General features: G+C 39.7%; 1 protein-coding gene across 11 annotated transcripts in view; it reads left to right on the top strand.

The window, feature by feature from the left end:
• Window positions 1-336: 336 nt before the first annotated feature.
• The window catches only part of GABRB1 (gamma-aminobutyric acid type A receptor subunit beta1), a 122,716-nt gene continuing 98,620 nt past the window's right edge, over window positions 337-24,432 (top strand). For 10 of the 11 annotated variants that reach the window (XR_007631755.1, XR_007631754.1, XR_007631756.1 and 7 more), the window contains exons 1-3: window positions 337-485; window positions 573-664; window positions 743-810. Coding sequence is in view for 4 of the 11 variants with exons in the window: in XM_050337567.1 (XP_050193524.1) it covers window positions 406-485; window positions 573-664; window positions 743-810 (240 nt within the window). In the remaining 7 variants the exon portion in view is untranslated. Of the gene's footprint in view, window positions 486-572; window positions 665-742; window positions 811-3,812; window positions 3,977-24,432 lie in introns of those variants that run through there. The other variant, XM_050337570.1, reaches the window with a different exon arrangement.

The following is a 24,432-nucleotide window of genomic DNA, read 5'->3' on the forward strand; positions in this document are numbered from 1 at the left end:
AGTTTGCCATTTCCGTGTCGCGTTATGGCTAACACCCCATCGCCGCGCGTTTTCACGCAGAGGTGCCCCCTGCAATTATTCACGGGCTCTTGACGGGAAGCCCCCGCTCCAGCGGGATGAGAGGGGAAGGAGGAGGGGAGGGGGGCGCACCCGGCAGTGGCTGCCCCTCGCTCACGGCAGCCCGGAGCTCTCAGCCCCGCCGTGCCCCGCCAGGCGCGGGGCTCGGCCGCCCTCAGCGCTCCCGCAGCACCTGTTGCGGCGGGGCCGGGCCGGGCCGGGCCGGCCGAGGTGGGCAGGGGGCGCCCCGGGGGCCGCGGCGCTCGGCGCATGCGCCCCCCCCGTGGGGAATTGTTTCTCCTCGCCGAGTTCCATCGCCTGCCGCGTCCCCCCTGAGCTGTCGCCGGGATGGGGGCGGCGGCCGGGCGGGCCGCACCGCGGGAGCTGCTGCTGCCGCTGGCGCTGGCCGTGGCGTGCGCGGCGCGCAGGTGAGCGCCGCCGGCATGCGGAGGGAGGGAGGCGGGCGCGGGACGCCCCGGCGGCCACCCTAACCCAGCCTGTGCTCCTTCCCGCAGCGCCGACGGGCCCAGCAACATGTCCTACGTGAAAGAGACGGTGGACAGGCTGCTCCAGGGCTACGACATCCGCCTCCGTCCCGACTTCGGAGGTGAGGCGCCCGCGCTCCCCCGACCCGCGCCCCGGCCCCCCGCAGGTGCGCTAACGCCGCCTCCCGCTCCCCCCGCAGGTCCGCCCGTGGACGTGGGCATGCGGATAGAGATCGCCAGCATCGACGTGGTCTCGGAAGTCAACATGGTGAGTGACCCGCGGGCCGGGGCGGTGGAGCCCGGGCGCTGTCCCGCCGGGGCGGGGGCAGCCGGAGCCCCGGGGCCGGGAGCCCGGCTACCTACAGAGCCACGGCAGGTGCTACAAAATAACCAAGGATGTTACAGTTGCTAGGAAAAGTTATTTTGCATTTTTGACATAACGTTGGCACACCTGCGGTGGCACTTCAGGAGAGCCCTTGGTCAGAATACTGGCTGCAGGTTTGAGGTTCTGGGTCCCGCCTTGCCCTGGTTTGCCCTTTGCGTAGTCAACAGCTGTCTTCGGAAATGTTGGAGTTTCTTGAGCTGTAGCAGCGATGGCCAGATGTGCATGTTTTCGTGTTAAATTATTCAAAGTGACAGTTAGACGCTTCACTTTGCAAGCTAGTGGCCTTGAGTAAAAAGGTGCAAAGGAAAAATAAAAAGGAGCTTCTAGAAAACACTCTTGTAGAAGGGAAGGAATAACGACGTTGCAGAATAAGTACAAAGGATGTTTCCAGCTATGAAAATCAGAAAAGTCTTGTAGCTACAGGTGTGAAACATACTACGTTTGATTTCAGATCTATTGCAAGAAGGAATGCTAATAGGCATGCAGGCTTAAAGAGCAAACGTCTCTGTTTAGTGCCTGCCTCGTTTGACAGCCCTTTCCCAGAAGAAAACGAAAAATCAGTTGTAAATTTGAACATTATACAAACTCATGTTGAATTAGTCTGCACCATGGGCATTTTGCTCTCAGTCTCTTATGTTTGATCTCATATGAAAATCTTTCTCATATGAAAATGCTTTCTGTACATAGGGGAATACCTGCTTAGTTAAAAGAAGCTAGAAATCTTACATTTCCATCCTGATCAGCAGTTTATTATATTGGGTGATATTTGCCCATGCAAAGTAATTTACTCAAAAGTGGGAATTTCCTCCTTGATGTATTAGTTAATAGCTGTCATTAAAGCAGTCTCTTCAGGGATTGTTTTCATTTTCATATTTAGTTTTTTTCTGTTATTTGTTATATATACACAGCTTATGTTTGTTTGTAACTGTAATATTTGTTTATGAATATGCATGGAGAATGAGGAGGCAAGGAGAGTTGTCACATAGTGTTTAGCACATGAGGTTCTGCAGACTGCTAATGCCACTCAGAGAACATTTTACAAGTTTCAACTCCTGGAGTTCTTGTTGCTGTATTGTACTTTCAGGAAGGAACATGGTACAGACAGTACCATGGTACAGATGAGGCAGAGGAATCAGAACACAGACCTTATCAAAATTGTCAAAGAACAAATATACTCCAATTCCAAACTACCTCTACCACCCTGTAATGGGATTGCTGCTTCTACAAAGCAGTACACCTGGGAAAAACCAAACAGCAAAAAAAACCTCTCCTGAAAGGTCCAGAATTTGTAAAGTCTCAACACCTGAAATATTGTTAATCTGTGAATGTGTCAGTTTCCAATGGCAATCTCACAGAGCATTAGTTGCATCAGTTCACAGCATTTCTTAGTTGCATGCTGGATCCATCAAAGCTTTCTTCTCCATTCTAACACTTGCACAGCCCCTGGAAAACTGTAATTTGAACCTTCTGATTTTTGATTAGGGGAAGTTACATGCCAGATGGATTCTTTGAGTAATCTCTATGTGCTAGGGGGGCAGCTTGATTAAAAGTGGTCAGAAAGTAGGAAAATGTTTTCATTTCATAAAATGCTGCATATCACAGCAGAAGGAATCAACCATTCCCAGTTATAGCCAATAACCCATTACTTAAGGCATAACACACAAAAAACGGTCTACATTCTGAATCAATCTGAAAGACCTTGCCCATATCACAAGTGCTACCCGTACATACCCACTCACGTGCAGAGTGTTCTTTGTTGTAAGGTCTTTATTGTGTTGCTAGACACTGTCTGCCTGGTTTTGGACAATGACCAGTTTATTTCATCCATCATTACAAAAATGAGGGAATCAATATCTTGGCTTAAGTAAAGTCTTTCTACCTAGTAAAATAATGCATTATTCTAGTACTTTTTTTTTCTGAGAAATCACAACTTTGAGATGCTTAATGTTGCAGTCACAGGTGAATTGTTTACCTTCTCTCCTTTTAAACTGTTGTCTTATAGATTTTTCTATTTTTAATTTGTTTAGTAAGAGCTACCATTCTGTGGCTTCAGATCCAGAAATGTTTTTCAGAAGATCCTAATTTATGGCTTCTTTTGGCTGTAGGGCAGTTTTCTTACTGAAGGAAACCAGTAACATGAGTGGGAAAGCAAGACCCTCATCACGTGAGCTCCTCTGGCAAGAGAGTCTGGTTGGATTCCACCAGAATTCAGTCAGTCTCACCTTAGCAGTATTGGAAGGAGTTGTCTTATCCCTTGGCTTTCCTCAGGAACATGAAACCTTATACCGAGAATGATAGAGACAGCTACTCCAAATCATGGTACCCACAGGGTTAAATTTTGTATTCCAGTCTCAATGCCTAAATAAGAGTAAAGATTAATATATATATATAGGCTATGAAGGAGATGTTCTTCTCCTTTGGTGTGTTAGCTGAGACTTTGTCATGGCTGTAGGCTGTCTGCCAAGTGAACAGGCTGATTTGTATGTCCAAATAAATCCAGTCCTCAGGTAAAAAGTTGAAATATAGACAACAGAATTATTTTGAATTCTCTGAACATCAGTAGTAATAACTATCTGTTCAAGCAGCTTGTCTGGTTGTAGTGGCTTCTTCTAATACACTAAACTATTGTGAAATACTTTAGTAATACTTAACTAATGAATTGAGACTTGCACAGTCTTGAAGTCAACTGTTCTGTTATTTCCCCCTGAATACTTGGTCCTCATCTGTTCAGCTCTTTAAACATCATTGATTTATGTCTGCTTGGTAGTTCAATAATACTGTGGTGAGCTGCCATAGCAACTTTTGCAAAAGGATTATTTGAAGTGTTTGTTCTTATGACTCTCCCATTTGACATCAGATATGTTGTCTTATGTTGAGTTTTACAGGAAGTAACCTGAAGAGCTTGCCAAACAACGAACAAGCAAGAGAAGTAGAATATAAAAGTCCCAGGGACCACTGCCGACTTTCTCCCTAAAATACTTGAAGTTTTAGTGTTTCCATCAGATTTGCACATTCTTGCTACAGTAATTGGAAGCATTCTCTTCCAAAGGTACGAGGTGACCCTTCCCTCTGTCTCAGTTAATGACTACTCGGCTAACTTTCATCCATGACAGAATTCCCTTAGAAGTATATCAGACATATACATTAATATAAAGATTTCATTAGGAACCACGCTATGACTAAATCTATTACGCTGCTGTGATGCCTGGTTTACTCTGAAACCTTTACGTGGTTAACAGAAGGTGCTGCTTGTACATCAAGAATAAACATGGATAGCCTGATTGATGGTAGTCCTGCCAAGCTTCATGGTATGCAAATAAAGAATATATTGGTGTATCTACTAGGAAACAGTCAAGAAGTAGCTAGACTCTAAAAAAAAAAAATCACATGGTTCATAACTTAATTTTCTCTAAAATGTATTTCTTACTGAAGAAAAGGTGTTAAAACCTTTGTAATAGGCAAAATATAGATGTACATATTTTAAAGTTTTAAAAAAATCATATGATAAATAACTTATTTTAGAGCAGATAAAGAGACATCAAGAAGCAGAAAAAAAAAGCGCCCTTTATTTTATATTGGGAACACTATTCCTGACCTACCATACTGATTTTACACTGATGATGATGTACTTTCTGTGATCGCAGGATGAAGTTTTCATGTCCTAGGAAGACAAGGTTAAAGAAAACACGGAAAGAATGTTCAGTTCTCTAGCTTCTCTACACTTGTACTTAAGGCTCTTACATTTAAAACTGGTTAACACACTCCAGAGACAGAACTTCCCTTAACCTTAATAAACATATATATGTGTGTATATATATATATGTATATATATATACAAGCAGAAGTTTTTCAGATTTGCCTGTAAATCCAGAGCAAGGACATGGAATCCTCCAGGGCCTAGAAGAGCAGAAGGCCTTCACCTTACTGTAGAGCTGATGCCAGCCAGGCTACTGTGGGGTGTGGCCATTTCCCACAGTGTGGTTCTCAACTGATAGATATTTAGTCAAGATAAGCTAAATCTGTGGGTTTAAACACTGGGCTGAGCTGGGTAACCAAGGCACTGAAAGTTTGACCATTAATCCTGGCAGGCCAGTGCTCGTGCAGTAGAACCCAGTTTTAAGAATGGTAGAAAGATTTTCACGTATGGATGCAGGTTATCTATCTTAAGACAAGTTTTGCAAATTGAGAAAGGCTAAGTTTATAGGCACAGCCAGAGTTTCACAGGTCTTGTTCTTTCTCCCTGTCTTGATTAAGTATCTTGAGAATTGGCATGGTGGCCATTGTGAATCTCAGTGTAGGAAACAAACTCTACAATAGGGAACCAAATTGGCATTATGAACTCCATCTCATGCCTCTTTGAATCAGAGCATCCAAGTCTCATTGTTTGTGATCTTAAGTCTGGTTCATATAGAACTAATAAGTCAAAACCTCCTTCAGTTCGTTCAGCCAATGTGGCAGCACAAGTGATCAGAATAGTCACACTGACAATAAATATATTTACCTGAAGATGTTCATACAGATTAAACTGATTTTTTTTTTTAAGACTTAAAGGTCTGTAATTACTAATTAAAAATTGCATAGCTCTAGGGCAAAAGAAGGAAGTAGTACTTTTCTGCTATATAGCATCTATCCTAAAGAACATGAAGGACATGCCAAAGCACTTTTAAATGAATATTAATAAGAATATTCAGCAAATGGTTGTTATTTTTTTTTCAGCAAATATGGAAAAACTAACCACATAATAATACATAGAGGTCAGATCATTTCATCGCTGCCTATTCCAAACAGGAGTAATTATATTAAAGAGTGAAACATGGAATGAATGTAGAAATTGGCAGCCTGAGGTTAAATGATTGGGTCACTGTTACTGGAAGTTTTGTTTGGTCATTTTTCATTTGACAAGAATAAGAGGTTCTTCAACAAAATTGACAAGTAGGCAATAAGTATAAAGCCTATTACATAAATGTAAATGTTGTTTTGTATGATCCAGAAAGTGGAAATATCTTAATTTTTCAAAAGTTAAAGGAACTTGAGACCAGCTTCAGGGTTGATATAAGCTGTGTTCTAATTTTCTTTTTAGCCTGACTGGTGTAATACTTCACTGATTTCAAGGTTTAAACAAACTAGGTATGAATGCCCCTTAGAGAAGATGTAATTCTTTTATCTAGTGTTAAACTCACAGTTCACTGCAAGGGCAACTCTCCTGACTCCCACAATTGCTTCTCTTTCTAGCCACTGCAGGTGGCTTATCCTCACTTTTCAGCTTTTCTCAAGAGCTGATAAGCTCAGTTCTGATCTGTATGCTTCATCTTTTAGCCCAGATTGAACACCTGACACCACAGGGCATCCTGACATGCCTGTAGTCTAGCCAGATAATAAAACTTGTGCAGAGTTTACATTTCTGAAGGCAAGAAATAAAGTGGTCAAACTTCCCATTTGTTCCAAAAGTATTTTAGGAATTCAACAGAATAGCACAAGATAACAATGGACAGAAAATAACTAGAATCAGTTGATTTTAACTTTTTTTTTTTTTTAATAGCTGCTTCTTACCTTCTTGTTTCTTCTGAGCATGGAGTAAACAAACAAACAAACCCCAGACCAGCTTTAAGTTTGAACTATGATGGTATTACTGTGATGAACTGTCAAAAATCTCTTCCTCTGGAGTAAGCAAGTGACCATCTGCAAAGGAAAGGACCACCCATTTTCTTAATTGTGCCCCAAAACACTTCTCCAGTCATGTCTCAAATCTACACTTAATCAATTTTATCACAGTGGTGCCTACAGAATTACCTGGAATTATGGAGTGACACCCTCCCCCTATTTGATGGAAGCTTTAGCACTCAGTTTGGGTTGTCTAGGATTTAACTAAATGAGTTACTTGCAGTAAGATAGGCCTTGTAGTTGTGTGGATTAGAAAATGCAAGGTTTTCTCCAACACTGCTTATTTTGTGCACCCACATCAGACGTCATGGCTGTGCTGTGACCACTGGAAATATGCAGCTTGTGGTCTGTTAGCGTGCACAAATCCCACAGTTCGGTGGCACAAACCTTTTGAAACATTCAGGGTCCCAAATGATTCTTTAATAATGGAACAGCCAATGATTAACACAAAAGACCCATTCCCCAAAATTAACTGCTTTCTAAAAAAAAGAAAAATAAATCCATAAAAATTAAATTTTAAGTTCTATCAAGAATATGAGAGATGTCTCTGTGTGCAGGACAGGACAGGGGCTTAATTAAAAGCTTCTTTTTTTCATTTTCCACAATTGCATTACCACTTTAGTTCTGTTTTTGGAGAGAATCTTCCAAACTAAACGTTTTTTCTCCATGAGGAAATTTAAGGTATAAATTTCAAGCATTTGTAAAACTTAGTGATTTTTTTTTTTTTCATCAGCTTTACTTTGTACTCTGTTCCCTGAAAAGTTTCTTAACTCCTCTAGGCTGTATTAATAAATTATCTGCCAACTGCAGTTCAGTACAGACCTGGAGCTGAAGCTGTGCAACCAAGAGGGAAAACATTCACAGCACTAGTTCACTGTGAGATGGGAAAAGATACCAGCCTCAGTGGAGGAACAGTAACAAGCTCCAAAGCTGTTACCAGAAAGACTTGTTCCTGTTCACAGGATGCCAAGTACTCTGACAACAGCTGAAACTGTTAAATCAAACCCAAAGATTGCCTTCATTCAGAAGTATCCCCAGCTGATGTGTTTTGTTGATCGTTGTGTTCCAAGCAGCTGCTGCTTGGAAGAGTTCTCTAGGGTGTCTCATCTCCCATTCATGTCAAGTGCGCTGTACTTCAAAGCGTTAGTGAAGACTGAAAAAAACAACAGTTAAGAGCTTCTAGCAGGTGATGAAAAAGTCCAAGATGTCTACCAGAAAGATTTTAGACTTTAATGCTCTTTGAGATTCCTTTTTTTCTTCTGGAAAGAGAACTCAAGATCTCAAGGCATGTATTTTCATGCTTGTAAAATTCCCTTTCCCTCATATGAAAAAAAAAAAAAAAAAAAAAAGCCTGTGACTCTGGCACTGCTCCAAAAAACATATTGAAATTTATTTAAATGAAATTATTTCCACCACAAATGCTAAAATACTAACTACTGCAAATATGCTCACCAGGAAATTGGTAGTAGGAATCACTGAATAATCTAGCAGAATAACACCAGAAAATGCAGTGGTTTTGACTCTTTCTTTAAGCAGTAGGTCTGTATTAAGATTTATGTGGGTTGTAGAATGTAGATTAGATTTCTTGCATATCAACATTCACAATAACCTTTCAAGATTAAAAGGTTACTTTTGGCCAAAGCAGTGTCATACTGAGGTTTGCTTCATCCTGTTCTGAGGCAAATCCTTAATGGTTTGTTTTACATCATGAACCAAGGAAAGGCAATTTAAAAGACTGAAAGGCATCACTCAGACATCCACCTTATAGCAAAATTGTATGGTTTTAAATACAGTAAAATGTACACTTTCAAAGCAAAGATTAATGATTTCAGACTAGCAAACTTAATTAAAGGTTGGAATAAATATTCTCTATTAAAATTCATCAATACATTTGACTGAGAAGGAAGAATTTCAGTCATGTCTTTTTTAATTGCCTATAGAAAGAACTGAAGAGACATCAAAATTAGACAGATAAACAGTGTCTAACTATTCTGCAGAATCTTTATCATAATGAAAGAGCAGTATAGTTAATTTCCCAGCATATTTTTACCCTGAAGAGCCTTTTAAGTATAACTGAAGTAACATGAGTAGAAGTCAGCTGCAGGTAGATATCTTCATGCTTATGTGTCTCAGGAACTTCTGGAAGTTCTAATTCTTAAATGCACTGAGGATTCTGGTCCCATCCAAATGAACTAGGTGCTGGTAGACCCATTGTTTTCAATGAGTATGCTTATATATAATATTTTTCACGCTACTAAAATGAAGTACATATTAACTTTACCAGCTCAACAGTTTACTGAGCAGCTTGCAGGAGCAGTCCAGCTCTCTGGTTTACATCAGTTTTAAAGCTTTGTTTCTTTATAATTTTCTATGGTGTTACTCTTCACAGCATGAGAGAATAACCAAGCCTGGAATGATGCCCTCCCACCCTCTGTTCTTCCATTACGATTTATCCTTTCTTGAACCAGTTTTTTTATGAACAATTCACTGGTCAAAACAATACACTAGTCAAGGAGAGAAATGGATGAGGTTCAGAGGCTTCATACATATTAATGCATTTCACAGGTAGTGCAGCTTTGTCACTGGTGTTGAATGAAGGAAACAAAACATGGGATAAATAAATAAAACATGGAATAAATAAATAAACCCAGGCAATCTGAGTTTATTTTAACTACTGCACCGGAACCAACTAGGGGAAAAAAATAAGCTGCAAAATATGAGTAACATGCTGGGAATCAAATCTGCAATGACAGACTTCACAGCTTGTTCAATGCTCTGTGGATTTCTAAACTAATAGGGAGCAAATGCACTGTCATTGTGGTGTCAATTGGAAATGAATCCTGAACATAGATCTTTTCAGTTCCCACTGAAATCCAGAGAAATGAGTTTGTTTTCCAGAAGTGCACTGAGGGTGTGAATTTCTGATATATTAAAGATTATTTACATTTCAGATAATAAATTCTTTCTTTTTAATTATTCCTAGTAGAAACTTAGAGTAAGTACAAAGCAAATGATGAGAAGGACTAGCAGATATGAGGAAAATATGAAGATAAAACATAAAGTAGCAAACAGTCAACTCACAGCAATCATCCTGGCTCTTCTCACCAATGTGACATAGTCTGGTCTATCAGAGAAAGTTGATCTCTGAGGACATTCTTACATTGGATCAATTCAGTGAACCAAATTCAAATATGAAACTAAAAATGCCTCCTCCTTCTGGAGTGTCTCATCCCAATGGCTGTTTCATCCCTCCAATGGGGAAAACCTTCCATACTGCTCTGTTCCCAGAATGCTGTTCTGCCCTTTAGATAACACCAGGGAAATACCACTGCCAGAGACAAAATAGGGAAATGTGGCCCATAACTGACCACTGTCCTCTGGGTTTGATCTCTTCAGTTTCTCACTGAGAGAGGGGATGATTTATCAATAATATTGCTCTAGCTCCTAGTAGAGGAATAGGCAGGAGGACACATGAACAGTCAACAGTATTCTCATGAATAACAGGATACTGCACTGTCACCCTTGGTCTCTGGACATTTTGCAGTGTCACATGTGTACAGTATTGTTATACTGTCCAGTAAGAAACACCACAGATTTGAATTTATTTTCTTTTAGTGTGCCTTCAAAGTACCTATAAGCACTCCAGTTAGTCAAAGAATAGACATGAAATACATACTGTGAATTATATTTAAAGAGTATTAATATGAATTCTTCAGCGCATCATTAAGAGTGAGTGCAGCGTTGGCAGAGTAGCAGAGCAGTCAGCAGTGTCCTCAGTGTCAGGTGTTCACATTGCTTCTGGCTTCTGCAGATGTGAAATTAAAAGGTAGGTCATCTCCTGAACTGCCTCCTTCTCTCAGAAGGTAACACAGAAGAAGGTTCCATCCAGGAACACTGCTCATTAAGTTGTCCGATTTGAAAGTTGTTTTTCTTTCTCAAAAGAGTAAATATTTTTTTTTAATTGCTTTACAAGTCACTTTTTCTCTTGAAGTAATATTCATGCTTATCCCTACCCTCTTCCCACAGCAGGATAGCTATTAAACCACTATCTTATTGGAAACAAATACTTAAAAAAAAAAAATCTGCAGATGATTCGGATGTATTATTCAGGCAAGCTTATTACATGGGTTTATTGTGGAACCTGGTGGTTTTAATGACTATTGCACAGCTTGTATTTGGAAATCCAGGCAACAATCGTGCTCCAGATCATAGAGAACAAGTGCAAGAAGAGCTGGTGATGGCAACCTGTTGTTCCAGGGAACAGCGTCAGGAGCTGACTCTGCAGGAAAGGACTGCTGGCATAGCAGGGACCCCGCTGATCTCACTGGTGCTCTGCAGGGTCCATCAGGTCAAGCTGCTGTCATGACAGATGGCTAATTCTTTTCATCATATTTAAAACAGGAATGCTATGGTTTAGATTAGTTTTTGTAGGGCTATATAGAATCTCTTACAATGCAGTCAATATTTTTTATGAATTTCATGTTTGTTTTTTTCCCAAGAATGACTATGTGCCTAGAAGGAGCCTGAATTAAGCAAGCAGATTCCTTAGTTGTGCTGTTTTATTCTTATCCAAATGATTACAGTAATGAAGAATTCAGCACAGTGTTATGGAAAGGGATTAAAAAATATGGAGCTTACTCCTTAAAACAGTATGAATCTAATAAACTCATTAGTGTGCATAATTTTGCACTGACTGTGGGATTTTAGTCTGAACAAATGAAAAGTCAGTATTTCATGTGACTTCCAGTAAACAGAAGTGATCTCCACAACACATATTCAAGAACTCATGAGCAGGAAGCTGGACAAACAGTAAGCCAAGCCCAATTTGGAACCAATACCCTTTGATTGAAATACTTTAATTAGCTAATATTTAGCTATATGCATGTGCTCTTGAGTCATTTTCGGTAGAAATTTTATAGAAGAAGAATATAATTGAAATCTTGGTAGAGGAAAAGGTTATTCCAATTGTCTCAGTTTGAGACAATTTGGAGGGGCAGAGACCTTGGACAGAAGTCTCTTCCCTCAAATTCAGTACCCCTGGTTTCTCCAACACAGAACAAGACCAAATGCGCCTCAATGTAAGTGATAAAACAACTCCTTCTCAAGAAGAATGTTGATAACAATACTGATAAAAGTAGGTTAAACCAACTGATGAGGAGAAACGTCCCAAGCTCTGCCCACCAGACCAAATCGAGAAGGTGGCTGGTCTCACCCACCTGGGAAACCACACGTGGCCATAGGACAGAGACAAGATGGTCACCCTTCCACATGGTTCGACTGCCCCATGCCTGGAAAGCCTGGTCGGAATGGCTGGAGAGTCAGCAGTGGCAGGAAATGACAGATAGCTGGGGTTCAATACAGGCAGACACTTGTGTGGCCCTGGAGTGAGGATGCAGTGCTGATACAGACAGTTCAGAGCAGGACTGTGGAGCCCCCAAGGGACTGAAAGGACAACAAGGCACCCATTGGATCCAGTGTTGAGACTTGGATATTGCAATTTCAATGTTCTTTGGTTGAAGTAGTGGTCACAGAGTGGATCCATTGACGTGGTGGTGATAGTGGAAGCCCCAGGTGGAACAGAAAGTCCCGGGTGGTGAGGGAAGAAAACCCAGTGTGGAGAGAAATCTGAGTGTGGTCTTTTACTGGGCTCAGGCTAGGTGAGAATGCCACCGGTACCTCCCCTGGGGCAGGGATTTCTATACTGGATGATGTGATACTGGATCAGAGGACATTTCAGGAGTCTTTGACACCTTCTAGGATATTACAGCTGACTGTTTTGTCAGCACTGGTGACATAACAGGTGGATCCATTATGGTCTGTCAGTAGAGATGAATATCTTCACATGTATCTTTACTCTCAGGAGGGGAAGTTATCACAGCAGAGTCATTTGTGTAAGGACAAAGAAACACTACCATAGCTAGAAGGATTTGCCTCTCTCATCTTATTCAACACCCAGCTTGTAGCCTGTGGTGGCAGGTGTACATGCCCTCACCACCTGGGTGGCCACTCTGCACTTTGTTAGCAAAGCACACTGCTGACTAAGCCATTAGCACCAATAGTCCAGTCTCTTGCAGCAGGTGGTTGAATGTTTTAGTCATTAATCACCAGCAGTTCAGTCTCTTTAAAGAAGGCAAAACACCAACAAGCTGAAAAGGCATATTTGGAGAAAAGAAACTGTGGATACCAGAATTTCTGTGTAACCCAGGACTCCCATTTATTCGCTGTTCTTCCACTGAATATCAGCTCCAAAGGGCTCCTCTGGAGTATGTGGAGCATAGAAGTGCTCAGCTCACATTGTTCTTTGGTTAAATTCCTCTGAAATCAGTGAAGGGGTATCAGTAATGAATCAAACCAACCTTATTCAATCTGATTATATTTTCCTGCAGTAACTGCATTTTCTTGGAAAAAATTCTGCCTATAATATTTGTACACTCCAGGCAAACTGAACTGTCCTGAATGCACACAGACATCAAGAAAAAACTTTTCAAAATGCTCAATTATTATGATAATGCCTCTAAGAAGATCTCAATAGCAAAATGCAAAAGAATGAAAATGAGCAAGTGGAAAAAAAAAACAACAACTTGAAGCCTGTTATCCTCACAGGAAAATATTCTCTGTCATTTCAGAGTCTTGGCTTGCAGTCAACTTGGTTTTCCTTGCAGCTTTCCTTGCATCCTAGCCTAATGTTTTAATTAGGGTTGCAGTAACCCCCCAGTACGGGCTAGGGGCTAAACAGAGAGAGAGCAGCCCTGCCAAGAAGGACTTGGAGGTGCTGGTGGATGAGAGGCTGGACATGAGCCAGCAATGTCCTCTCATATCCCAGAAAGCCAATTGTATCCTGGGCTGCATCAAAAGCAGTGTGGCCAAGAGGTTGAGGGAGGGAATTCTGCCCCTCTGCTCTGGTGAGACCCCACTTGGAGTGTTGTGTCCAGCTCTGGGTCCCCCAATATAAGAAGGTTGTGGACCTGCTGGAGCAAATCCAGAGGACCACCAATAGGATGAGAGGGATGGAGCACTTCCCAATAAGGAAAGGCCGAGAGAGTTGGTGTTGTTCAGCCTGGAGAAGACTCCAGGGGTGACCTAATTGCGGCTTTCCAGTACCTGAAGGGAGCCTGCAAGAAAACTGAAGAGAGACTTTTTACAAGGGCATGTAGTGACAGGACAAGGTGGAATGGCTTCAAACAAAAAGAGAGTAGGTTTGGATTAGATATTAGGAAGAAATTCTTTTCTGTGAGGTGGTGAAGCAGTGGAACAGGTTGCCCAGAGAAGTTGTGGATGCCCTATCCCTGAAAGTGTCCAAGGACAGGTTGGGCGTGGCTCTGAGCTACCTGGTTTAATGAAAGATGTACCTGCCAACTCCAAGGGGAGTTGAAACTAGATTCTGTAATTTAAATGTTGATATAAGAAGCTATCAGTCTTTCTGAAGTAATCTGAGATCTCAGTCTCCTTACTCTGTGCTGAGCAACCTCCAGTGGAAATGAAAGGAATGTGAACAACCACCTGTGCATCTTCTTTTTTATTGTTCACGTCTACACCACCATTATCAGAATGGCATACAAGCCTTAGAAGTCACAAGTAAGAATCTCTTCTGTTCTCTATAGGTATGAGCAATCAACTAGCTTTGACTTTACCTGCGTATTTGAGAAATCAAAATAGGTCCTGAATGGGACCTTTGAATTTTGTGCTGAAACTGGGGAAGTGTGTGAGTGGTAATGCTTCTTCCTCCTGACAATCATAACAGTCATTGTAGGGGCAGAGCAAAGCTGTGAGTGGAGGTCTTGATTTCAAAGGAAAAGGCAGCAATTCAGTTGGCTTAGGTCATGCTCAGAAAGTGTTTCAGAGTCTGGTGTCTTAGATTTCCCTCTTGCATTCAGGCAGGAGATCCAGTCCTACAGGGGTTATGTATTGTTGCATTATGGAAGAAAAAACCATCTCAGGGGAGAGATACTAAGTGCAACCAAAGTGTCAATTTATGCCCTTACATGGATTTTTTTTGTTTGTTTGTTTCTTCTGGGTGACTGTGGAAATGCAGCAATTCATCTGGCCTTCAGTTGCTTTCAACCTTACAGGGATATTATGAGAATTAAGTGCATTATATGAGTGTTCGTTTGGACAGTGAGCAAGTTTCTGCACACTCAGGTAGAAAGAAAAGGCATACAGCCTGCAGCTAAAAAAGAATATATCCCTCGTGACTGGTAATTTCAACACAGCATCATGGCTTATGACCCAGCTGGTCTGTTCCTACATCTCTACAACAGTATTTCTGCAGTCCTGACAGGAATTTATATCTTACTTACCTAGTGAGAAATCCCAAGACAGCACAAGATGTTGCATGGTAATTACATTTTCCTCAGTGGTATTGCTGAATGACATATTGTGATATATCAAGAGGCAACTGTGAATTTAACTTGAGTCAGCACAGTAGACTTTGCCCAGTACTGTAAGTTTACAGATGAACATAGTGTGAAGAATAAAGAGAAGTTTCTGAACAACTCACAGCATCATGCACACTCTGTCAGCATTAGCTTTCAAAAAACACATAATTCTGAGCTGGCTTGGGAAATTCTCATGTATTTGTTATTTATTTAGCTTACATATTCACTGTAATATTTAAGAACATATTGTTTGGAGAATGGTTTGACAGAAGAAGACAATAGTGATACTCGTTTATCCGAAGAATCAGATGTCAAAATATGAAGCTTACTCTTTATTTGGTTTTGATGCCACGAAATGCCTATTTCTTCTACCTATTAGTAGAATAGGTAGGCAAAATGCATGACTATTCTGTTAATAGGCTATTTAATCTTACTACATTTCAGATCATTATTTTCCCAGTTTTTGGAATACGACAACAACATCAGAAGGCTTTGCTGATCTTTAAAGAGGTGGGCAGATTTTCACATATATCCTTCCATGATCATATGTTCTTTTGCAAGAAATTGCAAGGCTGGTATTTGGGGAGGAAGAAGCAATAGAGACTGACACAGATTCTGTTTTTTGTCTCACACGCTTACCAGAGCAACTAACATGAGGAACTCATATTAACATGTTAACTCTGTAGAAAAGATATTTTTCTGTAAGTATTTGTGAAGGAGTTTAAGTGCACCTTAACAAACAATAACCTTCATAGAAAGTGTGTGGCTGATAAATGGAAAAGTCTTCCCAGAGCTGCCATTCTTATTTCTAGAGAGGACACTTACTTCATTGGGTTCTCTGTCATGCCAGGCCCAACACGCTCTGCAGAGTAGCAACCCTGCATTGCAGTTTCAGCCCTTTGGCCTCTTGGTAAATTGTGTCTTATTTTGGGAACAGCACTTTTAAAGTCAGCCATCCCTGAGGAGTACAAAGAGGTGGATACTAGTTTTAGTTCCTGGGTAGATGAGCAAGCCAAGTACTTTGATTCCAAAGCACTGCTACTGATGTGCTGGAATGATAGTTGAGCATAGTAGTGCCAAATGTCTTCAGCTGTTATCAGTCTACTAACCAGAGAGGTAATGCAGGTTACTTAAAGTGACAAAGAGGAAAGTATTTCCCCCTCCTCTAGATAATTTATTTGAAGGAACCTCATCTCTCTCTCTCTCTCTTAATCCTGTTGTGAGAAGTCTGTACTGATATTTCTTCAAGGTTAGGAAGATAAAGTTAGGCAGTAGGAAGACCTTAGCAAAGATTTTTTTCCCCTGCTTTATTATCTGCTACTCCTTAAATTCAAAGCAAGGAACAATCCCCCAACAATCCTTAGTCTCATGATTCTACCGTTACCAGATCAGTTGGACAAGTAACTGAAAGACACCCAACAACTGTATGGATATTAGGTGGTTTTGGTGCATAAAATTGCTTCTTGGACTCATCTTTTTTTTTTTTCCCGTGTCCCTACCAGAAAGATCCGTCTAAGGCAACAGAAGGTAATATGGCTGGTGTGTGCCAACTGGAAATTTTCATTAGCTTGACAAGAAGTCCCTTGATAACCTGGATAACACCCTGGGTGAACTGGTATTAATAGCTGCTTAAAGGTAACAGGAATTAACAATGACAGGATATTTAGATCCATGACAAAACCTGCTGCATTTATTAAGAGGAACATGTAGAAATCAGCGTGAAAGGAGAGAAGTTATCTTACCTAGTCCATCCACTGAGTAAGGAGAATTCTGCTCTGCATTGTGTGTTTTCTGTCCTTACTCCAAGCCAGACTAAAAGACTCTAGGAACTAAAACCAGAACATTGTTGAGCAGTGCTTCCCTATCTCAGTCAGGGAGTTCCCCTTTACTCCAGAACATTATTTCTCATCTGTTCATTTTATGACTTTGTATCACATTTCCTGATACCTGCTTCTTTCACAAAAGGGTAAGTAATTTTGTCTCCTTTGTTTTACATTTCATAGTGCTATTTTTCTTCAAGTTTTTCTCTGATATGATTTCTTTAATGAAACAGCACATCATATGTCATTACAAGTACCAGTCTCTGTAAGGGTTAGGCTGGCTGGAAATGTATGTTTGCTTACCTTACTGCTTCCTAGGTATATATTCATACATGTCACTGAGAAAATGTAACAAGTGACGTGTAATACCATTACACATCAGAGGATAGGAGTAGTCTATTTTGGAGTCATACTTTTCACTATACAATAATGTTGGATCAGAACTCGTGCTCATCAACACTATTTTGAATTGGCAGTAACTGGTCTGAAATGAGTGAATCAGATTCAGATGAAAGAGGACAAGCAACATAGTGTATTTTCAAAAGCCAACTTCTGCATATGTATGCATTCCAGAACAAAGCATCTTTCAGATGCTGGATGGAAGGTAATTATAATTCAGTGTATTATTCCCAAATCTCATTTCCTTGTAATTTTTGTTCCTTACAGCACAACCCTACTGTTTTTTTATACCATGAACTGTCTTTTATTAATTCTGTTTTCTTGCCTGTTTTTACATCTAAGCAATCTTACCTAAATGCACATGCACCCTGTTTATACTTCCTGCATTCGCTCAACTTTCTGGTTGTATCATCCCAGAAAATGATATATAATAAATTCCTCTGTGAAAAGAGCCAGGAGCAAAGAGGTTCAAGAGACTTTATCACACAAGATGCTTTACGGGCACAAATGATTTCTCAATAAGTTCCTAGGTAGTCTGACTGAAGTAAGTTTGGAACCAATATCTTTGAGATAAGGATGTAGATAAAAGGCTTTGACTGGTCAGCCTGAGCATTATTGCAGACTTGAAACAATCAGGTTCTTGGAGAGGCAGTATATTTTCCACAGTATGAATTCTAGTAGATAGGCAACTTTTATATTGTTTTCCACATCAGTGCCATGAATGAATTTTCACGCAAGGCTGAGTGAAAATATGTTACAATAAGATAAGTAAACACACATTTTCTAGTGTCAGCAATCCAGCTCATTTTCTCAGGGTTGCTTTTGCCATTGAATATGCAGCAGTAGGCTATCACCAAATGATTCTTTTTTTCAGAGTGAATATCTTCTGACACATAAGATATGCATAATGAGGCAGCCAATCTGAAAGCTCACTGGGTGTCTCATTCATTGTCGTGGAGGTGAGCAAACCAAACACCTGCATGGCAGATGTGAGGGGGGACTTCCAGCAGACAGGAGGGAGATACCCAGCTGGAGTTTAGTTATGGACTTACTGAAATTGGCCTGCACTTTGAGAGTCATTTAGATGGCATTTGATGGTTTTTATCTGGTTCTGGGGAGAACACTGACATTTTAAAATGGCATTGGAAACAAGAAAAGCAAATGCCTGGTGAACCTTCAGTCTGGACAGTAAGACATAGCTTAGACCTAGATCAAGAACAGTGCTTATGAAACCCCAAACAAAACCGCTGTTTTCTTTCCAGCATGTTTCTCAGTTTGGTGAGGGTGGGCAGTGTGTTTCTCTAAAGAGGATTATAAGCATCAACCAAGAACATGTTTCTCACCTTAACAAGGACTGATATAATACTTTGATAGCAGACATGGGCAATTTCTCAGTGTCTTTGTAGTCTTTATATGCCCAGACAGTCCTATTGACAATTTGCATTCACAGAGTCAAATGATAAAAGCACTTCAGAGGATCAGTGAAATGTATTTCAGAAATGATCAGCAGAAAACATGTAAATAATATGATAATAATGTACCTAGAGCATGCCTGACTGGAATACAAATACTAGATGGTGTATTATATACAGTCTATAATAGTATGACCAAATTTTAAAAAATAACTGCATTTTTCATAAAAATAAAAGATGGTTTCTGAGCAACAAAATCTCTCAGAAGATATTAAACAATAAAAACAAAATTAAAACAATTGCTTTTTCATCCATCTCTGATAACAGGTTAAATCTCTACTGTCTGGACATCTGTAAGCACAATACAATCTAGAGAGAAATACAAAATGTAATTTCTTTTGTTTGTTTGTAAGTTAGATTTCTGAATTAAGTTAGATGTTTTTTCTCACTTGAAGTTATTTTTATTTTATAAAATGTTCTACTGTCTGTGTTTAGCTGGATGGGAAGAGGTGGCCAAGAAATTTTCCCTTCAAAAAAGAGCTTTCTGCATTCTGCTGTCCTGTGGCTCCCATCTCTTGCTCCCATTCCTTGCTGTATCTCAAATGATAATAAGCCAGAACTGGTGTTTCAAAAGACAGTACTAGAGGTGTTTGCTCAGGTAGCTGCATAACTAGGGGTTAGAGCAGGAGGATTTGGGCAGAATTATGTGAGGAAAACATTGTCCTGAAAAATGCTTCCTAAATTCCTGTATTTCTTTAGTGGTCAGCAGTAGCATAAAGGTCCATAAAAGGCTTAGGTTCTGCTACGGACTTGGAGTTAACACTGGAAAATGGAATGGGATAAGCTAAAGCATCACTTAACTCTTTGTTGCTAAATAGAGCAAAAGCAAAATACACAGATGAATTTTCATGCCAAAGATGAAAATCAATCCTGTAGCTCTACCATACCTGTGAACAGACCTTTTAATCTTTGGAACTGACGTAAATTCCCAACTCTACTCTAGAGCCTTCTTGCTCTAGAAGAAGTTTTGTAAAACAGACAGTATAAACAACTGAGCATAATATTAGGCAGTGTTAGGAAATTTAACTTTGCTGCTACTTCTACGTAGAGATACAAGATTTTAAAAACATAATCAAAATACTGTGATTCAGTTTCTATGTAACCAAAATACTATGACTCAGTTTCTATATTCTAGTAACCACAGTGGTGTTGAATCAAGGGTTGGACTTGATGATCTCAGAGGTCTTTTCCAACCCAGTCGATTCTATGATTCCATGATTCTATCTCCCTTTGCAGTGTTCCATGGCAAAAATCTATGGATTCTCCTGTAGGATCCTCTGGAGTTTTCTTCACTTGGCATTTCCTGCTGAAAAATTGTCAGTGTAGAAAATCTGTTGCCAAAAGTACTCCAGAACCCATTAATCTATCCCTTGTCTTCCACAACAGCTATTTGCATGGTTGGAATACAGTATTTGATCAGTATCAGGAAAACTGTGTGTGTCTTGCACTGTCCAGGCAAGGTAACCTTTCAAAACAAGGTGTTTAGAAAAAAAGTTGCTTCCAAAAGAGGTAGGAATAGCTGGCCTCAGTTATTGGAACATTTACTTAGTCAAAATTATCAGTCAGGCAGAGAAATGTTAGCTGGTAGTAAGAAACTGCACAGGACAGTAATCAAAGACATCATATGTGAAGTTGTTAGGGAATCATGGAAAAGTCAGCAGTGTTCTTCCCTAAACCAGACTTAAAAACGAAGGCTGTTCTTTGGCTATGATTCTAGATAGCCTGATTCAGTTCCTAAGTCAGCTGAAGGGTCGCTGTTACGTTTTATGTAGTGATATTATTTTCTTTTGCTGAAGATCTGAGATTTCCAACATAACCAGTTAAGACAACATTCAAAAAGTTTACTAAAATACTGGATATTTTATGATACCTCTGATTTCATTTTGAAAGCAGAATTACCTAAATTAATTTAAGAGCATAAGAGTTAGAGTCACAAAGAAGGATTTATTTCTCTGTGTGATATATTTCTGCATCTGTATTTTCATGTTTTATTAGGTGACTATGATTTGCTTCCAATATTTTCAGATCACAGAGGAGTTTCTTTCAATGCTTATAATTCAAGTTCCTAATCTCTTGAGAATTAATTTTTACTCAAACAGTTAGGGGAAAAAGTGTTTAAGAGGATTATTTTATTAAAAAAAATGCCTACAAGAATGCATTTTCCATATAAATGTTCTGTTGATTATAAACCTAAGAGAATTAAATTAACAATGTCTACTGGACTTGCACACGTTAGCAAAAAGAAAGGGTTTTTTTTGGAGTCTCCAAGTCTCTGAATGTTTTGTATTTTCTATAAGTCTCTGGAATCTGTAAACTGATTATACAATAGCAAGAAAAAAGCAGGGGTTTTGTTTTTACTGAGTGAATCTGACACATTTTTCAATACAATGAAATAATTTGTTTCTATGCTGGACTGCAGAGAAACGACTGTTTTTTACTTTCTCTTCCATTAATCGTCCATTCTGTGATGAAAACAGAAATATCAAAGTAAAAATCCTCGCTAACTTAAACTAAAGGAAAGGTGGCCAACACAGACAGAGAAGGGCATAATCATTTGGTACAGTGCTTAGTGACAGTGTCATCTTGCATTCACTTTCAGTAAGTCATTTTCTCTGGGAAGTTCTCCATGTGCAGAGTTGGTTGCTTCAGAATATCCAAAACTACAGAAGTTGATATAATGATAAAAACTGGAGGGAAGGGCATGAAAGAGGTTCAGAATTACTTATCATTTGTGTAAATTTTGACATTTCAGAAATCCTGGGCTTTCCTATCTCTACATTGCTGTGCTGGTTTTTTTATTTCCCTGTTATGTTGTTCGTGGTCAAACAGTAGGTTCATCCACTCCTTTTGCTCAGCTTGCAGAAAACTCTGCTTCTACATTACAGTGGTATTGGAAGGTTGGTTGTAAAGAAGAAACAGAAGGAACGTTAACTCCTCAGTTCTTCAGGGACATTCCTTTAGTGATTCCTAGCAAGGTGAAGCATCAGACAAACAAACATAAATAGCTCATAAAGGAAAATGAAATAAATAAAGCAAGCTCTGGTGCCCAGCCTTTGGAATGCATGGGTGTAAGAGTATGTGGAGAGATTCAACTGTCCATTAAAAAGCCTAGTTTTCACCACTTGTGTGCTGAAGGAGCCGACTGTCAGGTTCTCCATGCAAACAGTGGTCTCAGACAGGTTTGCCTCTGACTGGTGGTTCCCCTTTGCTGTGCAGAATATTGTCAGCCTTAGATTTAACTCTTGCTTTGTGTTCAAATCTGAGGAAGTTTCCAGCTGCATGTAAATCTGCCATTGGGGAAAGAGCACAGATATTATTCAATATCTGTAAAGGTCCCCTCATAACCTGTGACATAGATCTGTTCTTCTGGCATGCTACATTAGTGCCATTTCATAATCACACCTTGATAACCAAAGGTGTGATTATTAAAAGGTAGCAATGGTTGTCTTCAGCAGTTGAAGTAATTTGTTAAAAGGTGTCAAGGAGTGTTTGCTTGCTGTCTTACCAGCATCTTTTTGGAGCAAGTAGAAGGAGTTGCTCTCTTCTTTTTCAGTATGACTATTCAAAAAGAATTCAAAACTTAGCATGAATAGGTGAGGAAACAAAGCACACTGTTTTCTCAACCAGTTTGGAGTATGAATCTCCTCAGATTTAATTCTTGTCACTCATGTAGTGTTGGACTGTAGCCCAGACAGAGAGTAGGAGCAGCAAAGACCAGTTCGCAAGCAGAAGGAACCGTAACCAAATTCCCAATCCCATTCCAGTGGTAACAGCCTCAGCAGAACTTCATTCACCCACACAAATCAACAACTCAACTTATTCCAGGGAGTTATACCAACAACATAGAAATTAAGAGCTATACTCACAGAATACTGGCTTCTGTAGCATTTCAAAGGCTTACATAGTGGTAATGCTATTGTGATGATGCTGTTTTTATCAATACAGCTATTAAACACTTGGGGGTGGGGAAGAACACACTTGATATACTTGAGATACTGTTTTACTGAAAAAATTTCTAAAGAAACTATAACAGGGTCAGTACTTTAATATTCGCAGCCTAGTTAAGATGGCATTCTGATACATTTGGGTAAGGACAATTTATAATCTCTCTGACTTAAAAAAAAAAAGTGATTTCAACTAGATTTCTTGAAGTTTGAAAATTACCTGTGTTAAAAATAAAAGGATTATTTAAAAAAAATAACATTAACAAATTAACTGCATCTTTGAAAACCAATAAAATCTTTAAACAGAAATTTTATGACTCTGACTGAAAAAAAATTATACTGCCTTTACTAAAGAGAAAAGAGGCAAAAAAAGGAAGTGATTACAGGCTGAGAATTTATATTCCAAATTTTAGTTGGATGGTTGCATTGTAAACTCCTCAGATTCATTATGTTCACACTGACAAGAATTAGTCTAATGCAGTAGATGAGAATTGCTCTAATCTATTACTATTGGCTGCCAACAGTAATTCTATTAATTCAAAGAACTAATGACATTTACTAGTATTGCCATGCTGCTCTATTGCAGCTTTGAAAATAGATGGGAATACTTAGTGGTGTCATTCTAAACAGACTAAATTTAGAGCGTTGTTCCTTGCTCTTTCCACTCTGTTTCATGGGACCAAATCTGAACAGCAGTGTTTGTGTCTGGTCTGCCCTGGTGCAGTGGAGTGGGTGGAATGGCACCTGCATGCCTGAATTACATACTCCACAGCATACATGGAGAATGTGAGGTGTCCCAGACAGTGGGCGTGGAAGATAATCATCAAGAACATACCCTTCCAGGCTTGTATTTTCACATCATGCAAGATAACATGAAAATACCGGTTTTAGTTGGGAAGCAGGGAAGCCAGATCTTTCAGCACTATGCCCAAAATAATTAGTCCAGACTCAGTAGTGATTATTAATTTGGACTTGGCATCCAGAAATATAGCTATATCATTTCTCTTTCAGTACAGACATGGGTCAGAAGCAGTTTAGGTTGCCTGTACCAAGACTTGCAGCAAAAGACTCTCATGCACTAAATTAAAGCATGGGATCAGCTCACTCAGCCTAACCTAGCCAGATAAAAGTTGTCTTCCCACCTCTGAATGCTCACGGTGTAGGCATACAAGCCAGATGTTCTTCACAGAGGAGGAAGGTACAGTACTGTTGTCCCTTCACTTGTTTGCCTCTGCAGGCTTGAGCAGTTGTACAAAACACAATTTCCTTGTTCTAGAGTCACTGATTTCATGCTTCCTTGAGGAACGGTCTGAACAAAGTTATTCTGATGCAGTGCCAAGTTGCTCCTGTAGAAGTAGTTGTAGTTTTTCAGTAAGAAAACATGAGCATATTGTGAAGAAAACATAACGTATCTGAGGTCCAGCCCTACCTCTGTAAATGCCTAATATTACAAACGCACTGATTTCAGATTAAAATGTTTGTCTATGTAGTTCTAGTGGGAATTCTCTTTACCCGTGACTTAAGCAAAAATCCAGCAAAGTTACAAAATAGGAATGTATAAAAACTCGTAATTGAAATGTTCTTTCTTTGTTTCGGCAAGAAATAAGGAGTGGCCTGAGGCTTCCCCCTGTCTAGAAATCCATGTAGGTCTGTGCAAGAACCTATATTACTCATTTTCAGTACACATTTACATGGCCACATTTTCTGTAGAAGTAAGAATAACAAAGAATCTAAATAATAAGGATTATCTTTATTAAGAGAAACATGTTATTCCTCAGGATTATCTACATGAAGTTGTAAAACCTCCCTATAAGATGAAAGAAGCCCACTTAGA

Source organism: Myiozetetes cayanensis, unplaced genomic scaffold (assembly GCF_022539395.1).
Source record: "Myiozetetes cayanensis isolate MyiCay16 unplaced genomic scaffold, myiCay2020 scf7, whole genome shotgun sequence".
NCBI classification, from domain to species: Eukaryota; Metazoa; Chordata; class Aves; order Passeriformes; family Tyrannidae; genus Myiozetetes; species Myiozetetes cayanensis.